General features: G+C 39.0%; 1 protein-coding gene across 2 annotated transcripts; it reads left to right on the top strand.

Moving 5' to 3' along the window:
* Nucleotides 1-651: 651 nt before the first annotated feature.
* On the top strand, nt 652-21,425 carry adamts17 (ADAM metallopeptidase with thrombospondin type 1 motif, 17). 2 transcript variants are annotated; one of them, XM_055060096.1, is made up of 23 exons: nt 652-793; nt 2,270-2,631; nt 4,161-4,332; nt 8,551-8,723; nt 8,983-9,066; nt 9,294-9,436; nt 10,502-10,545; nt 11,239-11,344; nt 12,300-12,440; nt 12,587-12,737; nt 13,205-13,306; nt 13,447-13,592; nt 13,777-13,946; nt 14,294-14,421; nt 15,072-15,192; nt 15,660-15,740; nt 15,914-16,071; nt 16,492-16,651; nt 18,061-18,196; nt 19,103-19,307; nt 19,654-19,806; nt 20,276-20,420; nt 20,565-21,425. In XM_055060096.1, exons 1-23 carry the CDS (start codon nt 736-738, stop codon nt 20,582-20,584), a joined length of 3,159 nt encoding a protein of 1,052 aa, XP_054916071.1. In that variant the 5' UTR covers nt 652-735; the 3' UTR covers nt 20,585-21,425. The 2 variants fall into 2 exon arrangements, with proteins under 2 accessions (XP_054916071.1, XP_054916070.1); XM_055060095.1 differs by having other exon boundaries at nt 20,276-21,425.
* Nucleotides 21,426-22,177: the final 752 nt, after the last annotated feature.

Genomic DNA, 22,177 nt, shown 5'->3' with positions numbered 1-22,177 from the left:
AAAATCAGCCTTTGAAACTTATAACTTCATTCCCTCATCATAAACATACTCAGAGTGTTTCCTTGATTTTTTTCATGCATGTTTGAGAATTTTTTTAATCTCCATGGCAACCATTCAGCTGTATGAAATGTGGCCTTTGAGACTCATCTTGTCCTCAGAGCTGCAGTTTCCAGGCTTCATCCTCACAGAGCAGCCCACCCTGCAAATCCCCAGTGCGCTCCTTCAGACTAGCCAGTAGCAATTACCAGACACCTGTATATGCTACTTCTCAGTTAAATGCTTGTGAAAACATTGTTAAAGGTTTAACAGAGGAGCCATGTTGTAGTGACTTCTTGAAAGTGGAGTTTCAGAAATAGCAGGAGTTTTAGTTTTTTCAAGGCTTTAAATTACAAAGTCAAATTTCTTTTAAGTCATATTTTATAATATAGCATTGTTACAACTGAAGGTAACATAGTTATTGGATTGTACTGGACAACACATAACACTGACCCTTTAAATAATCATTAACCAGCTTCAGATTACTGATGACTACTCCAGCATCAAGTGCTGAGATTCAATTTAGGCCAGTTTAGCACATTTCCAGCCTGGAGGCGGGTCCAGACCGGAGGCGGGTCCAGCCTGCTTACTAAACCGTTTTTCAGCGCAGGAAAACTTGTCCCGTTGGATGGTTACAGTGATCAGCTCAACACGAACCGGGCAGTAAAAACCTTTCAGTCCGTTTAGTGAGCTGTGATCATGGGCTCCAGCCATGGCCCCGCTCTGCTCCTCTGTCTGCTCTGCATCGGACTGACGGGTAAGAGATCACTCCTTCTCCTTGTGTGTGAAAAAGTCAATCTGCTATGAAACAAAGTCATTCTTTGTCGGGTGTCCCGTTTTGTCCAAACGCAAACAAAAAGCTTGACTTTACAAAGACTTTAGTCGGTTTTTGTTTGACACTCTCTCTTTCTCTCTCTCTCTCTCTCTCTCTGTTTTTCTTTCTCTCTCTTTTTCTTTCTCTCTCTCTCCTCTCTTTTTCTCTCTCCTGTCTTTGTCTCTCTCTCTCTTTTTCTCTTTCCCTCTCTCTCTCGTTCTCTCTCTCTCTTTATCTCCCTCTCTCGACCCGGATCGTTTTGGTTTATATGGCTGAACAAATCGCTAGTATTCGTAGTGCGGACCTTTCAGACACACGCCGGTGTGTGTGTGTGTGTGCGTGTGTGTGTACAAGTTTCTAAAGATGCCGGCCTGAACGTCATTGGGATCCGACGTTTTTTCCCTGTCAGGCAGAGACGTCAATAGCGTTGAACACTCAGGGGCCTCTGTCCCCACATGCCGTGCAGCACAACATATATTAAAAACAAACTAAAAAAAACCAAATCAATATTTATATTTTATTTTCTCAGCTCAATAAATTAAGCACATTTTTAAAATGAAACAGAAATGTCAGATATTTATGCAAAAGGAAGCCGTTGTACATAACCTGTCGAAAGTTTGGACATAACTTCCCAATGAATTGAATGATTTGAGTGAATTGAATGATTTGAGTGACGGTCGTGTTGCAGATCATCTTAGATTCATTTTATGTCGTCACGTTGCTGCAGACTCTCTCTCTGAGTGTGAAAGATCACTGAACATGAATAAAGTCATCAAGATTCTGTAAAAAATAATTGCCAGAACTCCTGTACATATATTCTCACATAAGATAATAGAGTTTTTCCTGTAATGGAGTAAAATTGACAAAGACAGACTGCAGAAGGAAACAAAGTATAATGCATGAAATGTAACAAAGAAATCTAGCACTCATATAAAGAACGTTAATTACACAAAATAAATCATCCACTTTAAAAGAAATTTGAGTTTACATGCAGTTAACATATTGACCTTGACAGCATCACATTTTTTTAAGAAAGGGTTTATATATATATATATATATATATATATATATATATATATATATATATATATATATATATATATATATATATTTTTTTTTAATGATTGAATTGATCACTTATCACTGTTTTCTGCAAATGATTCATCTTAGATCATTTAGAACCTGATCTAAGGAGAACAGTTTAAAAGCCAAAGCATGAGGCAGGGAAGCATGTGGAGGGTTAAAGAGAAGAGAAAAAGAGAAGACTTTTATGTATTTAAATGCTAAATATGAATTTAATGTCTACTTGTTACAGAATGCCTATCTAATAATCATCCTCAGCTGGGCATTCTGAGGCAGAGCTACCAGCTGGCCTACATGTAGCTGCAATGTTTAACTGGACGTTGTTTCTGTCCACAGCTCAAACTGATGTGGAAACAGTTGAGGTGATTCCCAGGCTGCTGTCCAGCCAGGAGACGAGTCTGTCTGAGGATTCTGCCTCCAGGCTGCGGAGCCATCATCAGTGGCCCTTGGATTTCTCGAGTAAAGAACATTCTGAGGCAGAGAACATTATTGTGTCGCTGTCGGCTTTTGGAAGGAGTCTGTATCTTAATTTAAGACGAGAGCGCAAAATTCTTTCAAGAGATTTTGTAATAGAGGAGAGGCTCAGGAACCAAAGTGTAGTAGTCAGACCACTGTCCATGAAGCAGCTTTGCTTTTACTCTGGCTTTATCATCAACCATACAGACTCTCTGGCATCACTAAGCACCTGTGGCGGTTTGGTAAATCTATCTTTTGTTTTCAGATAGGTGATAAGGTGTCATGATGTTCAAATTAATCAATGAATTCCATCTTAAATTAGATTATGTGGTTACAGGCTAACCTGCAATGGGTATATGTTTCTCTATATATACATATAGTGAAACATCAAATTTTTCTTTTATTTGACCAACATGTTTCCTCTGACTGGATGAAATACTAACATTTGGAGCATCCCAGCCAAGTTTTACTATCTTTTGAGACTGTCTGTCTCATTTCATAAAAAGGTCTAACTATGAATCTAAAAGTCAAAACAGAAAAGCTGGAGGAGTCGGTCATATCTAGACTGATTATTTTAACGTAATTGCTGATTTCCAGTCTTTACTGGAAATCAGGTGTTTGTTGGATTGGATGTCACAGCAGACATGTGTGGGTTTGTGTGTAATCTCACACTCCAGAGATTGGATAGGCAAATTATTGAAAAACTTAGTGTTCATCAGCTGATTAAAAGTTTAAATATATATTCTTAAAAAAGTCAAACCAATCCAGAAATCTGTCTCAGGTCATTTTGTGTTAGTCATTCACATTGTCATGACGACCCCCTGATGGCAAATGTAGAAAGACTTTCTATCTTTGAACATAGCAGAATTACTGAAATGTACGAGCGAGACTTTCTGCAACAAGTTATTCCTGCTGAAATGGTAAAACATTAATTTTTGTAATTTTTGCATGATAACATTTATGGACTTAATTTCTAGATGTAGTGAATATGTTGTGGAGAAGCCTTTTGGTTGAATCAGGATCATGTCTCTGCTTTTTGCGAGCTACAAATTTTGTACGGGAAGAAGAAAGATGGGAAATTTGTCTGATGAAACAAAGTTATAATTTTCAAAATCACTTACTATGACCTCTATGACATGGAGATCCCACTAAAGATGTTTTGACTCTGGTTTGTTTTTTTGTTTTTTTCCATAGGTAATGATATTAAACTTTTAATCAGCTGATGAAAAGCCTGTTTGACTGTAAATGCTAAATACCCAGCCTGTTTCTTGTTCCTTTATTTATTTACTTTTTTTTGCATTTTAAAGCTCAACTTACAGCTTTGTTTAGATCTAAATGCACAAACTATGAATATGTGTCTTTTTTTTTTTTCTATCTGTTTAGCAAACTGTACAGTTAAACCTCGCTGGGTCACTGAGAGGTCAGGTGGAGTACACTGTTAACAAGTGTCCACTCCATCAGGGCATCACAGGACCAGAGCAGCGTATTCTGACACCCAGGGGGAATTTAGAACAGCCATTTAAACTAACATGCATGTGTTGTGATGTTGGGAGGAAGCTGGAGTACCCAGAGGAGAACCTCACTGGGATCTGAATCCAGGACCTTCTTGCTGTGAGGCAAAATTGCTAACAACTACTCCACTTTCTTTGAAAACCTTTTTTTTTCCACATATTGCTACTTTAAAGGATAGAAACAAGAAGGTGCATTAACAGCTCCAGGGCTTTTTTCCACAGAAGCATCCCCTCATTGCAGACCTTTCATTTCTGCACAGACTGGGCTAATTCAGATTGGGGAGGACAGCCTGTTCATCCACCCTGTGGGTGAATATGAGCCATCGCAGTCTTTCTCCGGAATTAAGCACCAGCTGGTCCGACACCGATGCTCACCGAAGAGCTCCCTTGGTCAGTGTGCCGGCCAGCCCATCCACTGTGGGACTGCAGAAGGTAAGAGACACCCAGACGCTGCAGGAGAGCCGACTGGGTCTGATGTTCAGCCCAGGAGCTGGGTTCACACAAGCCTTTTATCCTTTTACCTCAGCCACCAACAATCAGTCAAAAATGTATCAAATAAACAGCTTATAAAAATCGAAACGAATATTAGGAATACATCATCCTATTACATCAGGACGGGACATTAATTATTTTTTAGATCAGCTGCATCCCTGGAGATCCAGAATCCTGCTACTTTTAGGCATGACCATTGTCCTACACACTGGAAATAAATGGAAAAACAGCCTCACTTGCATGCAGTCAAGCTCTACAGAGAGCTCTGCCAATGAGTCCCTACTGGAGCCAGGTTTGTTGAAGCAGAAGAGACGTTTAAAGGTCACTAACCCTGGAGTTTGAGACCAACTGCTTTAGATTGTTTTCAGGTATCACAAAGCAATGGTTTGGACCACAAACCTTTGATTTTAAGAGGTTAATGAAATCCTAGCACCGTGCTAACCCAGTCCTACACACTGCACATTCACCTAGCTCTGTTTTACTGGGTCCTGCTCTACTCTCCTGCTTGTCCTCCTTCCATCACTCCATTTTCATTTCTTTCTCCTCCTGTCTCTGTCTTGCAGCTCCATGATGCCAGCTGACATGTCCTTGTCTGTTACTTGATAGCAACAATGATAATGTTTATAGCATTTTCCCAAAAAAATAAATGTAGTGTTAGAATACAAATAGAAATCAACTTAAAAGTCCTTAATACTCAAGAAGTGAATTATTTTCATCTTGAGCTGTTACAGAGCTGTAATTAATGGAAAAACAGCAGGACAACGAGACACATGTCTGTATTTTCTTTTGAACTTTGAACAAATTCTCATGATGTTTTTTAAAAAATGTCTGCCTTCTGTCTTTCCAATGATTACTGACAAGAAGAACCCCAAATGGAGAGCTTTCTGGATAATGCTTTCTCTGATTTTCCTCATACAGCTTGCTTACCCCTTCAAATCATAATTTTTTTATAATAAAACATGGATGTATAAAACATAGTCCCAAGGCGTCTCCTCCAAACTTTCCATCTCACTGAATGGTGCGTTGACAACAGGTCCAGTTGTGAAATTTCATAATGTGGCATAAAGCGGAGTAACCATACAATTAATTTTGTTTGTTGCCAACAACGCCACCTGGGGTTTCCACCCAGGAACTAACAATCAGGGACACAGGTCCGGTTTTGCAATCAGCAAGAGACAGGTTTCAAGTCAATAATAATTTATTATCACAAAAGACACTTATACCTGAGCAAACAGGAAAGTCCAAAATAGGTCCAGCTAGGCTTACCAGTGGATACGACCAGGCCCTGGATGATAGGTTCCAAAGCAAAAAAAAAAAAGAACGGTTGTTAAAATACAAACAATAAAAGATGCATAAAAGTGTCCATGGAGAAGTCCATAAAATCCTTATGCTGGACAGGCAGGGCAAGATGGACGGTACGATCCAATCCGGAACAGAACGACAGCAGCCGCTCCTTGTTCTGATTTCAGGGGGTTAGGGGGGCGTGCCCCGTACGCAGCAGTTTCTCGCTCTTGACCGCTCTTGACCGCTAAACCAGCAGTCACTCCGTCCAGGCAAGACAGCAGCGTCAAGTGTGTGACCAACAGTGTTCTGTTCTTTTATATCATAGATATTTTTGATTATACGAATGTATATGCTATTGTTTAAACTGAAATAAAGCTTTCAACCCAGTTACTATTATTGGGGGCTTTATGGGTGTTTACTATGTGTAGTTCAGAGTATTGGTAAAGGATGTGGGAGCAGGGAATCGTTTAGGTTTTACTTGATTATTTTGATAATATACATGTAAAAAAAGAAAAACAACTCAAAACAAAAAGATAAAAATAGGATTCGTCACTGAGTCCACATAACGATCAGGTCCAGCTCTTTTCACTTCCACCCAAACAGGAGCATTCAAACTTTGGCACTTAACAGGAACCACTCCACCTACGATCAAACGTGGAGGTAAATGCGCACATACATCTCTGCTGGTTAAAAGCTCTATCACTACAATGAGCAAACAGTTGTAAATGCGCGGGCAGCCCACCTTACCTGTATTCAGAATACAAACAGCCCAACACGGAAGCGCGATGTGTCCACAGCAAACAATAAGTGTCAGTCCACAACTTACCTCAGCTTTTGTACTGAACATACTCTGTTGCTATTGGCCCACTGATAATCACCCTCCCAGCAGGTGCAGCCTCCACCTACTTCCTGCCACAATAACAACGAAGTCTCAGTCAACTGTTGATCGTATTAACTCAGCCAGTTAGTAAAAGTTCACATAAAATCACTCATGGGTTAAGTAGATGTGAGGTTAAGGACATTTTACAGAATTAGTGGCTGCAGAACTTCAAAATGCATTGCAAAAAGACAAAATCTTACAAAGTATTTTTGTCTAATCTCCAGTGCTAATATATCAGTAAACTTCAAATAAGACAAACTAAATTAAAAATAACTTTTTATGAAGATGCAGAGGCTTTTTTCCATTCAAATTTTTAGTAATTTATTGTTATTTATTGTTCACAAAAGGTGGTATAGTCTTATATAATCATCTATTCAGTTTGTTATATTCATCTATACAGCATACCCCTAAAAATGGTATTTAGTGTTCCATTTTTTCCTTCTTTCCTCCTCCTCACCCCAATTCCTGTCAGAATAATGAGGAAGGAAAAGAATCAACAAACCAATATCTGTTGGGTTTATTTTGTTCCCCAACCTGAAAGAATCAACCAAAAACACAAATTACTTTTCCGCAGAAAACAGGAGAAGAGCTCGACGCGGAGAGAACCGCTGCCAAACGCTGTCTGAGATCAACTCCATCGGCTCTCAGTCCCCAACTGCCTTTTATTATTATGTGAATACACAAAGAGGTTGGCTTTCTCACTCAGACATGCAAACAATTGACCAATACACTATCCTATAGGATGTTCTGGAAGTCTTCCATTGATGTCCCATTGTTGGGACACAATGATGACCACTCTCAGGATACAGACAAAGATCATTGTGGCTCGTTAACACAGAAATGTGTGAGACATTTCCAACCCTCAAGAGAAAACTCTAAAAGACAGTTGAGAATATACAATAAAAGAAAGGGAAAGAAAACAACACACGGAATAATATGAAAACATAACCATTCAAATAAAAGTAAATGAACTAAGATAATAATTTTCCTAACAATATCACATCGGAATAACTTTTCTGAACCGTAAAACAAATGATCAAAACTGAACAGAGTAGCTAAGGAACAATGGGTGTCAATGCACTTTCATCAGGTTCACATCAGGTGTTCCAGAGGTTTGTTTTAAGTAAATATTTCCTTAATATTGATGGAAAAGTACTAGTTACATTGACAAATAAATTAACTTATAACATGGAAAAATGTCTTGTTATAAGTGAAATAATCTGCCAATGGAACAAGTACATTTTCATTAATATTAAGAACTTGTTTACGGTACTTAAACAAAGTTACTTGTAACTTTGCTAAAACGTTACTTATATGTTAGTTTGTCTTATTTGAAGTTTACTAAGATATTTACACTAGAAACTAGAACAAAAATACTTGGTAAGATTTTGTGTTTTTGCAGTGTGTAGAGAGCCTTATGAAGCTGGTTGCCATGGTTTCCATCTGCATCCAAGCCTTGCATCACCAAGTTCAATACAAAGCATCGCCCTGGTGTAAAGCTTGTCGCTGGGACATTTGACCTGGATTAGGGAGTCAAGCTTCTCCGTCGAGTTTTCCAATGGACAGGTCTGGATTTTTCAAGAGAAAGCAGCTGCCTGGATGCCTTTTGCTAAAAGTGCCGTTTGGTCCTGAGGGAATCATGGTGTCAGGCTGACACTGGAAGTAGCTCCTTACTTCCAGTGAAAGAATTTCTAGATTCTTCAGCATACCAAAACATTTTCAACAATTTTGTGCTCCGCACATAGTGAGGAATGCTTGTAGAATAATGCCTGATGTTCCACATGACTGTAAAACATTCCATAAATAAGGTCCATAAACATGTAGTTGGCCAAGAGTCAGGATGGGGTTGTCTGCATCTGAAGAAATCTCAACATAATTGCAACCTAAAAAATTGTCATTGATTGAAAACATATCCTAGACTCAGCACTTCGGATGTTTTGGTGAGCAGTTTTTGTCTCAGATATTGAGTCTAATCTTTGTTTTTCTCCCTGCAGGGCAGAAAAAGAAGAAGAAACCAAAACTGGGTGAAGAAGATCGCACCAAGAGGAACACCGTGAACTTCCATAAAACATACACTTTGGAGACGGTGGTAGTGGCAGACTTCAACATGGTGCAGTACCACGGTGCTGAAGTGGCACAAAGATTCCTGCTTACTATCATGAATATGGTGAGAATTCCAGGAAGGACTTTGAGTCAAATCAGAATATTCAAAGGAAAGTTAGGACATTTCAGTCAAAAGGTTGATACATATTTAAGCTCAGGTTAGACAGAAAGCACAATGAGTTTTACTATAAACCGAGAAAAGTGGTTTGTCCTCCTATTAGAAAGTCAGCTTTCCTGATGATGGAAATGACATCAAATAATGTTCAAACATATTCAGCCTTACAGCACAGCTGCTAAAGAAGTAAAACATTCATTGTGATCAGGTTGACAACATGTTCCAGCACAAGAGTCTGGGAGTTACAGTCAACATAAGAGTCAATAAACTGGTTTTGCTTCACACCAGGCCGGTAAGTTTTGCTTCCATCTCCCTTTACAACTTTAACGTCTGCAGTACTTTGGTGTGTGATCATGGTTATGGACATTTGTAGAAAAAACACTATGGGGTGTAAGTGCTAATAATAATAATTTTAGCTTTTAATTTTATTGCTTCCAGTTTTCCGTGTTTTGATTGATATATACTGTGATTATGTCAGGAATAAATAAGATTGCATCACTGTACCTTTCATGTCATCAGGAAAAACTAAAGATAAGCCACCATGGACAGAGGTCTCTGGAGAGCTTTTGTCAATGGCAGCATCAGGAGTTCTCAGTCCCTCGGTACCTCGGTACCAACCACATTACAGGTGGATGGTACGACACGGCTGTTCTGGTCACCAGGTATGCGGTTTACTCCTAGCCCAAAAGATAAACCTTACTGTCACTAAATTTAATCTTAATCCTGGCACTATTGCATATTAAAAATCTTCTTATGTATTAAGTCTTGAAACAGAGACAGACACAAACTGATGGCATTTGTTCAACATACCTGATAGATTCTCACAAACTGAAGATCAAACCTCAAGATGGTTTGCACTCACCAGCTGTTGGTCTTCAGTCAGTCAACCCTTTAGTTCTTATGCAATGGAGGCTTTGATTGTAATAATAATAAAAAAATTCTTCATGTGGAGGAGAAGAGTGGTAGCTCCTTTTCAGCCAGCTGACTGCCAGTGCTCAGCAACATGGTGGAGGGGCAGCACACTGGAAACTTGTTTAAATGAGCGAGCTCTCGGAACCATGGGAGACATTGGTGGTTTTGAAACTGCAGCTTTTCAAAAACTTGCTGATGTTGTTGATTCTGGTAATGACCGATGGCTTCAACTAGTGTTGATACAGGAAGTATGAAAAAAATAGTGATGGGACTTTAACAAGCGAATTTCATTTTGATAATCAAGAAAAACAGTAACACTAAATTAATCATTGTACAATTTACAAATGTTTTCCCAGTTGGTGGCAAAAAATGCATATATGTTTTTTAATTTTATTTATCTTTTTTTGTAACCCTCTGTTGAACCAGCAACATGTGACACTGACTGAAAGATGTTTGATAAACTGATGGAAGAAACGGCTTCTCTGTGCTGGTGATGTATCATGTAATAGGGCAAGAAGGTCATTTAGAAGAAAAGTAGGATGTCATTTTATCAATTTATTTTAAAAATGATTTTTGTTCAATTAAAATTGCACAACAGCTGGAAATATTCAGTTATTTTTAAGGTCATTTTGGTTATCTTATTCCTGAACCATTCTGCCTCTAGCAGAAGTTGACTACTAACATTTCTCAACATTATTAGTATAAAGCAGTTTACAACTTTACAACTTTTCACAAATCCTTGTTTACTTTGTCTGAAATCCTGCCTTTCTGTTTTTAATAACTCGGTGTTGTAATTTCTTTGTTTGGTCTCTCAGGACTGATTTCTGTGTTCATAAAGATGAACCCTGTGATACAGTCGGTGAGTATGTTTAGCCTCCTCCTCTTTCAAGGTCAATTCTCATTTGGGATTCTTAAAAAAAAGAAGATTCCAATGCCATTAAATAAAATGCACTGAAACAAAGTTATGTCTCTTTTCCCAAAGAACATTTTACAAGAGAACTGCTAATCACATAGTCACTAAGTATATTCAGTATCTAAACTAAAATTGAGCACATAGATAAAATGAAACACCCAATAAATTCATTGTGTGTGTGGTTATTATTATTGTGTGGCTGAAGCTCCTCTGCTGGCTCTGCTGCAGCAGATTCCTCATGAAGCCTCCACCCAGAGGAGGCAGCAGCAGCACCCAGTGTCTCCACTCCAAATACAAATATTACATTTTTTTTAAACATTTTTCTGAAAATTTTGAAAGATACTTTCTTCTGTTTTTGTTATTTATATATCTTGAATTTTTCGATATTGTACGAATCAATGTTAAATACTTATAGATCCATATATGTCAGAAAAATATATAGACTCTTATGGGGTGTGCTAACTATTTGACAAAGTAAAGATAGCTTTCCAGAATGTGGTTCAATCATTTGCACTCTTTATATGGTTGATCATTTTGTTCCCATTTGCGATCCGCTCAATGAAAATGTTTATAATGGATGACCCGACGTTATGACCCTGCAGCATGTTGACTAAAATGCTTTCACACTCGATGTTTCAGGTATGGCTTACCTGGGCGGTGCTTGTAGTGCAAAGAGGAAGTGTGTATTAACAGAGGACAATGGACTTAATCTGGCCTTCACCATTGCTCATGAGCTCGGTCACAAGTAGGTGGTGCTCAGATTCATGTCATGCTTTTCGAATGAAAAGACTCTGTTATTTGTTTGTAGCAATGCTGACAAAATGTGATACTACTAGAATAAAAGATGAACTTCAGGAGAAACAGTATGTTGGAAGTAAAGACTAAAATACCTTTTCAATGTCTCTTTCTGAACACAGCATGTCTTACAGAGTTTGTGATTATATCCCAAAGTTGAAATCATTGTGTGATAGTATATAATCTGTGTGAAGCGTGTTTCTGCATGGAGACATCAGAAGGAAAGGCCGCTTTCAGTTTAACACATTCACACATTTTTTCACGTGTCACAAGACAAATCATGACGTTTGTTAGCTTTATTTTACAAACATTTCAATATTTTACAAGCTCACCCAGTCAGTAAAAAAGTTGACCTCTTTCCAGGTTATTTAAAAAATAAACTGAAAGTACTGCATGAACGGAGAATCCACAAGATTTTCCACAGGGTTATTATTTATGAAGAAAAACATCAAAATAGAAAAGCTGAGCTTGGTCTCACTGCCTCTGTGGGTTTTAGGAGAAGGTCAAAGTTATTTTGTTATGTGGTTCAAATGCATGTTTTAAATACATACATAAAAGATTGTTTTCATTACAAAGCTCATCTGTTAAAGTGATGCCAACACATTCTGAAGTGTCACAATGAATACATTCAATTAGAGGGAAATTAGAAAGAAGACTGCTGGGCTTTTAAGAAAATGGCAAACTGGATAAAAACAGAAAAAGAAATAAATTGTGAAGAAATAAAACTGAATAACAGTGGGGGTCATATGAATAGTAAAAGTTTAGTCTGAAATAAATAGACAGAAAGGTAAGTGGGGTTGGAGGATATATTGAATTAAAATTTTTATCTCATAAAAAGAGAATCTCAGGTATTTGGGATTCCTCCTCTTTAACCACTTGGTGATGTATTTATGATTCCTCCTCAGCATGGGGATGAGCCATGATGACGACCATGCTAACTGCACCAGCCACTCCCACATCATGTCCGGTGAATGGGTGAAAGGCAGAAACCCAAACAACCTGTCATGGTCCTCCTGCAGCCGCAGTGATCTGCAGAACTTCCTCAGGTCAGAAAGGGTCTCTCACTAGTCCTTCAGGACCTTACAGACTAATACACCACTCACAACCACTACTCAATATAAAACAAGAATAGATTTGCAAACACATATTTTGGACTCTATTCCTCATATGAGTATTGTTTTCACTGAAGCAGATCTGGAGCCAGCATGTGCCTCCGCTACACAGGCCCTAGGAGCCGCTACAGGATGCGCCTCTCTTCCAAGCTTCCAGGGATGCACTACAGTGCTGATGAGCAATGTCAGATCCTGTTCGGAATCAATTCCACTTCCTGCCCTGACATGGAGGTACAACATGCAACTGATCAACTGTATGTCACTTGACATTTAGCAATAAAATGTGTATGTGTGTGTGAGCTCCCACCTCCACCCCAACTCCACCCATAGCTCCTCCAGACTAGCGGCAGCTGCAATTAGTAAATACCTGGAGGAACTGAGAGTCAGCTGAACAGTTGTAAATGGCATAATGACATGTTGAAGGCAGAGAGTTGGAAAGTGGAGCTTCTTAAAGAGACAAAAGTCCAATTATAAGGCATAATATTCATTGTCTTTTGAATCATGTTTGATATATGCAGCATTTTCATAACAACTGAACTTTTATGAAATGTCTCTATGTGCCTGAAAAACATATAATATTGCATTAAATAATATATTTTAAAAAATGAAGATAAATCAGAAGTAATGTCTGCCAATTTGTGACTCTGCTGGCTCTAACAACCTCCCCAGTGTCTCCTTTGTCTCTAATGGTTTTTCAGCATCTCATGTGTGCTGGCCTGTGGTGTTCAGTAGATGGAGATCCTTCATGTAAGACAAAACTCGATCCTCCTCTGGAAGGAACAGAGTGTGGAACAGATAAGGTAAGAACCACAAAATGTTCCTCTCATCATTTCTTTTTTAAACTTTTTTTTACAAACAGAACCTTTTTTTCTGAGGATGTGCAATGTTCTCACATTTCTGACTTCAGTACAGTTGTGAAATATGAATGTTTCCTTGATAGTGGTGCAGAGGGGGACAATGTGTCAGTAAGGCTCCCATCCCCCAACATGTGGATGGAGACTGGAGTCCCTGGAGCCAGTGGAGCATGTGCAGTCGGACATGCGGTACTGGGGTCCAGTTCAGACAGAGGAAGTGTGACAACCCGCCGTATGTTTCTGTGTGCACACGTGTTTATTTTCTTCTATACGCTATATTGCCGACACCACCTGACAAGAGACAAACAAACTAAAACCTGATATTATTCCCAGTATTAAAAACCCGCACAGCAGGAGAATAAAAGGATGGAGACATCAACTAAATGACTGATAACTTTGACTCCTTCTGTCTCTAGGCCCGGTCCAGATGGACGGCACTGTCCAGAAGCCAGTGTGGAGCACAAGGCATGTCAAGGCCAGCCGTGTCCCAAAGGGGCCCCAAGTTTCAGAGACCTGCAGTGTCTTTCCTATGACCAACATGGCAGTAAAAGAAAGGGCAGACTGTTGACTGCGTTCATTAATGATGGTGAGAAACAAAGACACAAACACGTCTCACCTCATCAGGTAATTGCTGTGTCATGGATACTGTGCACTGCAGGAAGAAAGGGTTTATAATATATGGCTTTTTATGTCAGAGGTTTTAAAAATGTATTTAATTTTTTTTTATAAAGTCCTGATCTACTGAAGTTTAAGCTTACACCAAAACAAAAAACAAGAATATGTAGCATAACAGAGACTGTCAGTTTTCATTTACTGCAGTTATCTTTTTATAGCTATTCACAGTAATGTAGTTTAATATTATTATTTGTATGTTCATCTTTCATTTCTCCTGCTAAAATCAAGTTGTGTGTGTCTGTGTGTGTGGATGAGCAGATAAGCCATGTATGTTGTTCTGCAGCCCGGTGGGTCAGGATGTTCCGGCCCTGATGGCTGACAAAGTCATTGATGGCACTTCCTGTGGGCCTTATGAGTCAGACCTCTGCATTAAAGGGAGCTGTAAGGTACGCATCATCATAACGGCTCTGGTTTGTGCTGCTGATGTGGACATGGGTAAGGTATCCAATGTATTCTCATATCCCATGATGCTTTGCATAAATAATCTGCCAGAGTTTCAATCGGTTGGAGTAATTATCCAGTGTCATTGTAGGTGTATGTTCAAATCACACTAAGCCACAAGTTAAACTTTCTGTGATTATAAGTGACATCACAAACAAATTTTTAGAAAAATTACAAACCAGCGACATCAGAAATACAACAGTTAGGCACTAGAAACGTTCTCCTGGAAATTTCACTATCTTCTCTGAAGCTGCACACAGTCAGTCATAGTCACCTGTACCAGGAACAAACTGACCTCTAGTGGAAGTGTTCAGTAGAACGTTTAGGCCTTGAACTAACAGATGTGACTAAAACTAAACCCAGTCGGTCCAGAGCCCAAAACATGTTGGGGGAGAGGAGGGCTTGGTACAGTTCAGGAGAAACTTATGTAATTATGCCTTAAATTAAACCTAAATTATAACGACTGTTAATTCTATGCGAAGACTGCGTGGATACGGTTTAGCTGCAAACACATTGACTCTGGTTATTCACACATGGACTAGTAGAGACTCTAACTTCTCCTTTCTGACTGTTGATTTTTTCCCCCTGTGAACAGAAAATTGGTTGTGACGGCATCATCGGCTCCTCAGCAAAGGAAGATGCATGTGGTGTTTGCAATGGACATGGAGACTCCTGTAAAATTGTGAAAGGAGACTTCAATTACACCAAGGGAATGGGTAGGTGTGTCCATTTTGGCATCAGACTTCTATCAATTGTTTAGAGCAGGGTCAACTTCACACAATACTTTCCATATTTGACCTTTTGTTCATCTGAAAAGCCAGCTCTCATTTTGACAAATTACATTTTATACACCTGACGTCTATTTTGATATGGCTGAAAAGCCATCTCATACTATCACAAAAACTTTTTAGCAAAAACATGATTTTTTTTTTTATTGGTGTGATTCCATGAAGCAAATTTATTTTTGTAATTTCAATTTGCAAAATTTTATGGTTAGTGGAAAAGCAGCTACTGACTTTGCAGCAGTCCCTTATACTGAGCAACATGTGGCTAAAGAGTAAAGAAACAAACATTTTCTTCCTTTCACAAAATTACTTTTACAAATCAGTATTTGTGTTTAAACTACACAATAATTCACTTCAGTTAATTTATATTTCTCCTTTTGCTTGTGTGTTTCTGTCAGGCTACATTGAGGCTGTGGTGATTCCTGCAGGAGCGTGGAGGATCAAAGTCATGGAGGACAAACCTTTACAGAGCTTTCTGGGTAATCATGTCTTGGTTTACTCACCACAAATATATCTTGTAAATCTGTACTTAAACAGAAAGGTAAAACATCTTTTCTCTTGTCTTATGGATGGAACGAGTGACAAATACCAATTTCTTTGTGTGTAAATGTTGTATGTTATTCAGAAAACTCAATCTGTAATTTTCCTATAGCTCTTAAGGACTCCAGCAAGAGATCCATTAACAGCGACTGGAAGATTGAACTTCCGGGAGACTTTGAGCTGGCTGGGACCATGGTGCGATACGTCAGAAGAGGATTGTGGGAGAAGATTTCTGCCAAAGGGCCGACTAAAGCTCCCTTACACCTAATGGTAAAGTGGGCCAGTGAGCGAGTGGGTTACACATGCCTAGAGACAAAAATGTACTCTGTGTGTTGATGTTTAGTCAAAGAGGATTTGTGGAAGCAACACCCTCTCACTAAATATGAAACTTAAGTTTAAAGGTGAGTAAGAGTGGGTTCTCCCTTCCTCAGTCAAAAAGCATGTCTGACAGAGGGAGGCGATGCATGTCCATCACAGCCCCAGGGATAAGCAGGTATAGTATCTTACTATTGATCAACAGCTGGCTGAAATAAATTAACAGTAAATGAATCAGTATTATAAAGATAAAAAATCATATTCATGAGTGAAATAGGCTCCAAGGTTAGCAGCAAAGGACAATGAGGAGAATAAAAGTCACTGGCCCTTTAAGGCTTGCTGAGCCTTCTTCTATTACTTTTGTTGTGATCGTAGGTCCTGCTCTTTCACGATCAGAGCTATGGAATCCACTATGAGTACACCATATCTGTGAACACAAGCCAGGATCAGAGCAGTGAGAAACACACAGAACCAGAGTACCTCTATGTCTGGGCTCACAGTGGCTGGCAGAACTGTTCTGTTCAGTGTGGAGGAGGTAAGAGTTCAACACTATTCACACCACCATGCCAAGGTATTCATTCCCCTTCAGTTTTTTTTTTTTACAGTTGCAATACATTTTATTTTGTATTTTTTATTTATTTATTTTTGCTCACCCAATTTATCACTACTTATTTTAATCTTTGGAGATCAGGCCCTCAGCAAAGTGTCCGGGCTGAAATTGATCAGTTAAATAATTGATTGAGAAATGCCTCTCACTGAAATGTTGGTCTGTGTGATTATTATTTCTCTTTGCTGCATTACAAAGATAACCTTGACAGAAATATGTTTAGACATATGTTAAACATGTAAGCATGTTGTGACTGTATGAGACAGATAATCAGTCTCATACAGACTGATTATGTATGAGACATTAATAATGTATGTTATTAATGAAAACATATCCATTTGTTTATGTTTTCATTAATAAGTCAAATAGTCTGAAGTTGTTTTTCAGTAGGGAGGAAAAGTATAAAGTAAAATGATATTTTTTAGTGTGTATGAATGTAGACATTAGCCTTTTGAAGTTGATGTTCCCACCCCATGCAAACACACAAGCGGTTTACGTCAAGTAACGTCACTATATAACCATTGGCATTTATGCTGACCAAAATCAACCAATCAGAGCCAGGAAGCGGGGCTTAGAGCTGTTAGGCAGTGCTGCTCACTGTGCCAATGGACGAGAAAAAACTTACTGTTCCAGGAAAGTTTATTCACTGTCTTAGGCACTGTCTATGCTAAGTAGCCTTAGCATTTGGGGCAGGCTATGTTGTGGTGAACCAGCTGTAGAAGAAAACGAGGGGCAGATGATTGGCAGACCCACCTCCTGGCTCTGATTGGTTGTACTAGGAACACTGGGAGAAAATTATCTGTCTGTCACAACATGATGATAATTTTAACAAATATGTAAAAAACATTTTTTTATAAAAGATGTCTTTGCAGTGACTGCATCCAAAGCAGAGTTCCAACAACGAGCTGAAACCAAACAGCTTGTTCATATCTGCTCTCTAAGTTTTCCTCACTGTCTCGCTCTCTACTTTTCTTTTTCTGACATATTCTCTCTTTGTTGTCATACAGTGAAGATCCTAAAATCACATTATCCTTTGTCTAGCTTGAAGTGAGGCTTGGACGCATCTATAGTTTTGTTAAGTGGGGGGTTTGTCTGGGTCTGGTTATCATCTTCAGACCTGACATCAGGAATCAGTGCTGTGCTGAGTAGGGATATCATTGTTATCCATATCCATTTGTTTATGTTTTCATTAATAAGTCAAATAGTCTGAAGTTGTTTTTCAGTATTCCATTTCATTTGTCATAATTTGTTAGTGATTCAATCCTATACTCAGTATTCATTTTCCCTGGTACTTTGTAGACTACAGAACTACAAACCCATGGTTGTGTTTCATGCAGGTGAGAGGAGCACAGCGATCTTCTGTATGAGGACGGTCAATAACAGCATGGAGGTTGTCAGTGATGACTACTGTCACCCTGAGACCCGGCCCCAGGCCAAGGTGCAGCGCTGCAACACTCTGCCCTGCCAGTACAGGTCAGCTGCCCGCACACGCACACACACGCACACACACATTAAGACATCCTAGAATAGTGGTGCCCAAAGTAGGTCCCGGAGGGCCGGCGCCCTCTCCCTGGTTTTACTCTCCTGGATCCAATGATGGATCATTAGAGGCCTAAGAAGAACACTGACATGCTGAGGAGGTTGTTACAACCACCAAGGAGAGAACTAAAACATGCAGGATGCCGGGCGCTGGCCCTCCAGGACCCACTTTAGGTACCACTGGACTAGACAGTTTTAAACATCTGCAGCCAAACATTTACAGTAGAGATATTTACATTCTGAAGTGATTCTGTTTTCTACATCTACTAATCTTTTCAACTGTATGGAAAATCAATGTTTAATATTTGATGCAATTCTTTATAATTATAATGAATGATTTATTATTAATGAATTTATGAGAAGTCAGTGGCTGACTCAAACACCTGGGTTTCTATAGAAACTTTTAATCTGCCTGTAATAATAAATTGCGCGTCATGATAAATAAGATTAACTGAATATATGTCTGAACGAACTGAATTTTTTTAAGTGCCTTGAGTTGAGACGCTGTTTGTTGTGAAGATGCTACAGAAATAAATTGAGTTGAATTCAGTTTTTCTGCTCCTCCAATATGGAAAAAACTTCTAGAAAACACTGAGTTTATTTAAACCAAAGTTAAAAACCATTTTGCTCAGAGTTGCCTTGTTCAGTCAATAATAACAGAAACATCATTCGATTTAAACTGAGCCTGTTAGTCACTGATGTTTTTCCACTTTTACAAGATTAGTGAGATTCCATAGAAAACTTGAGACAGAATGGGATGTGAAGTTACATCATTTGTGTCATAGACTCAGTCTCTGAAAATGTGAAGTGAAAGAATAAAAGCTGAGATATTCTCCACAGGTGGGTGGCAGGTGAGTGGGGGCCCTGCTCCGTCTCCTGTGGTAATGGTCTCCAGCAGAGACAGGTGTCTTGTGTTTACCCCTCACTAAATGGCTCACTCATCCACACCAAGGACCGGGACTGCTACGGGGGCAAACCTGTGGGGCAACAGGACTGTGAGGGCAACTCCTGCCTTCCAGAATGGGAGGCCTCAGACTGGTCACAGGTAGTCCAACACTATGCAGGGAGAGGAGGAACTCTTTGGTGCTGCTTAGTGCAAAATTTACACTAGAGTAGGTTCAATGTGCTAAGTTCATTATTTGTTAAAAATGCTAAATAATCTATGTTTAAACAGTTCATAGCCGTTCAGGGTGGATTTGGAAGACCTGGGGAGACTAACTGTGAACCTATTGGTATGAGGTCACTATGTCTCTGAGTGGAAACGCCTTCTGAAGGCTGAATGCTGGGCACAGAGTGTCACAGAGTTTAATATATTGCTGTTGGAACTTCATGAATATAAAATTGGTGCATGTCGCTTATGCTTTGACAGTATTTTCCTTGCGGTCCTCCAGTGTTCATCGGCCTGCGGCCGGGGTGTTCGCACGCGGACAGTGCGCTGCAGAAGCCCAGATGGAGGATGTGAGTCTGATTCCAAGCCCAGTCAACAAGAAACCTGTGAAGAAGACGTAGAATGCTTTGAATGGAGGTTTGGAGACTGGTCCAAGGTATGAATGTCAATAAGCATATTTAGTGTATGGTTAAAGTTAAGATAATGATAAATCACTGGATAAGTAAACACTGGTACAAATCACTTCTCATGAGCAACATTTGGCCTTTTTTTATCAACAAAGATCTGCAAATGAAGCACAAGAAAGACAGATAGCAGTTTGCAAATGTCCACAGAGACCTTGTTATTTGGAGACATGTTTTGTTGTTTGATAGAACTAAAGTAGAACCGAGGAAAACCAGGAACGCAAGTAAGCCTGAGAACAACATCTGAACTGAATGACACGGGGGTGGCTGCATTGTGTTTTGAGGCTGTTACATACAACAGATGCATCATGAGAAAAGAACATTGTGTAGAAATGTTAATGCAACATCTAAATTTAATTTGTTCTATGTAAGCTTCTCATTTCAACGACAGATAACCATAAAATGAGCGAAACATAATGGATGACTCTCTGGCCATTTCAGTGCTCATCCACGTGTGGAAAGGGTCTACAGTCACGAGTGGTCCAGTGCATGCATAAAGACACCGGTCGCCATGGCGACAATTGCCCACTAATACTGAGACCACCAATTTACAGATCTTGTTATCGTGAATCCTGCTTCAACAGAGGTGATGTAAACTCTGCTTCTGATATGGACAGAAGAGATGCTACAAATTAAACAGCAATGTCTCTCAATTCCTTCAGTTAGTTCAGTTGGAGGACAGATTTGTTGCTGTAGCATCAAGTTTGTTCATTTTGTTTTACTTTTACAGTAAAACCAGCCGATGCCTGAAGAAGGATTAACCCTCGTGCTGACTGGATAGTTCCTCTGCCCCGAAGCCCCCCGCTGACGGGGGGACGAGGGAGAATACATCACCTCCATAGCAGCTAGTCCTTCCAGCTGCATCAGGAGAGAAGCTTTTCTTTAAGATTAATTGCACATTATATTTGATCATATCTTTGATTCTTTTTTTTATTATTTTGGATTATAGATTTATGTTTGAGTTTCCAACAATAAACTACAATGTAAAGCACAGATCCTACATTGTTATGGACAAAGAAATCTTGGAATTTAAGAAATTTGGGAATCAAAACTTTAGAAACTGAAACTTTAGGTGCTTTTGCAAGCTGCATTTATGTTTATTTTAAACAGTTACAGAAATACTTGATCGACCTGACCAAGAGGTTCTGGTTGATTTTATGTACTGTGTTTAATGCATGGTTTTGTGTGGTAGTTATGGGTGCTATAAAAACACGAGACAGAATATGAAATGATGTTCTGTGACAGTGAAGACATTTCTTTGCTGATGCTGCTGTGACCCTGTACTATACCTGTATTACACACACTTCAAGGGGTCTTATCTTAAAATGTACAAATTACTTAACGCATATTGTTTAAGCTTAAGTAATGTTTAGCATAAGCAAATAAATGTTACTTTGTTTATAAATTGCTTGTTCTGTCCAGTGGAACAACAGACCGTCTCATGTTTATTGGAGCTGCCTGTCAATGTGTATTTTGAAATCCCATTTCAGGTTTTCTTTTTGTTTTACTAATACTATCAGATAACAACTATTTGCTGCCTGCAATCTTGTCTTTTTTTAAAAATATGTATATTTTTATGGATTGGTCTAAATTTGTGTAACCGAAACCTAATTATATTTTTCAGTCTTATAATAGAAAACTTTTTCAATTCTATTAAATTTTCTTTTTCACAGGAATAGTGAGAATATTTATGACAGCTCTGTGAGATGAACATCAACTACATCTGATATTTCTAAATACATACTCCATCTCAGGCTGCACAGTGGTGCAGTTGGTAGAACTGTTGCCTTGCAGCAAGTAAGTCATGGGTTCAAATCCCAGCCTGGGGTCTTCCTGTGTCTGTGGGATCTCTCTAGGTATAAACCAACAGAAACATGACAGTTTGATCTTTCTAAATTCTCCTTTAGAGATGTGTGGTCATTTGTCCTGTGTTGCTCTGTGACAAAGAACCATAAGAGAAAAAGTCAGTTGATCACATATTTTTTAAGTCGGACATTTTCCTCATCCTCCGAAGAGCCGGATCTCAAAGCCTGAGAGGAAGGTATATGTTAGCTAAAAAATATGTATGTCTTTCAAAGTAAAATTTCTATAATCAAGTATGTCTTTCAAAGTAAAATTTCTATAATCAAGGTTTATTTTACTTGGAAAATATTTGACGTGCTTTATTTCTCTTACCCACATGCCAACCATTACTCTGTAAATCATAGTGAAAAAAAAATGGAAAAACAGTGATGGCATCATTATGCTGTAGATGCTGATGCTCAGGTTGGACAGGAAACTGAACTTCAAGCCAATGTGTTCACACTCTCTTTCTCACCTTCCAGCAATATTCCAGCGCATTAT

The sequence above is a fragment of the Poeciliopsis prolifica genome, unplaced genomic scaffold, assembly GCF_027474105.1.
Source record: "Poeciliopsis prolifica strain line A6 unplaced genomic scaffold, Auburn_PproV2 SCAFFOLD057, whole genome shotgun sequence".
Classification (NCBI taxonomy): Eukaryota; Metazoa; Chordata; class Actinopteri; order Cyprinodontiformes; family Poeciliidae; genus Poeciliopsis; species Poeciliopsis prolifica.
This window is presented reverse-complemented; position numbering and strand designations above follow the sequence as displayed.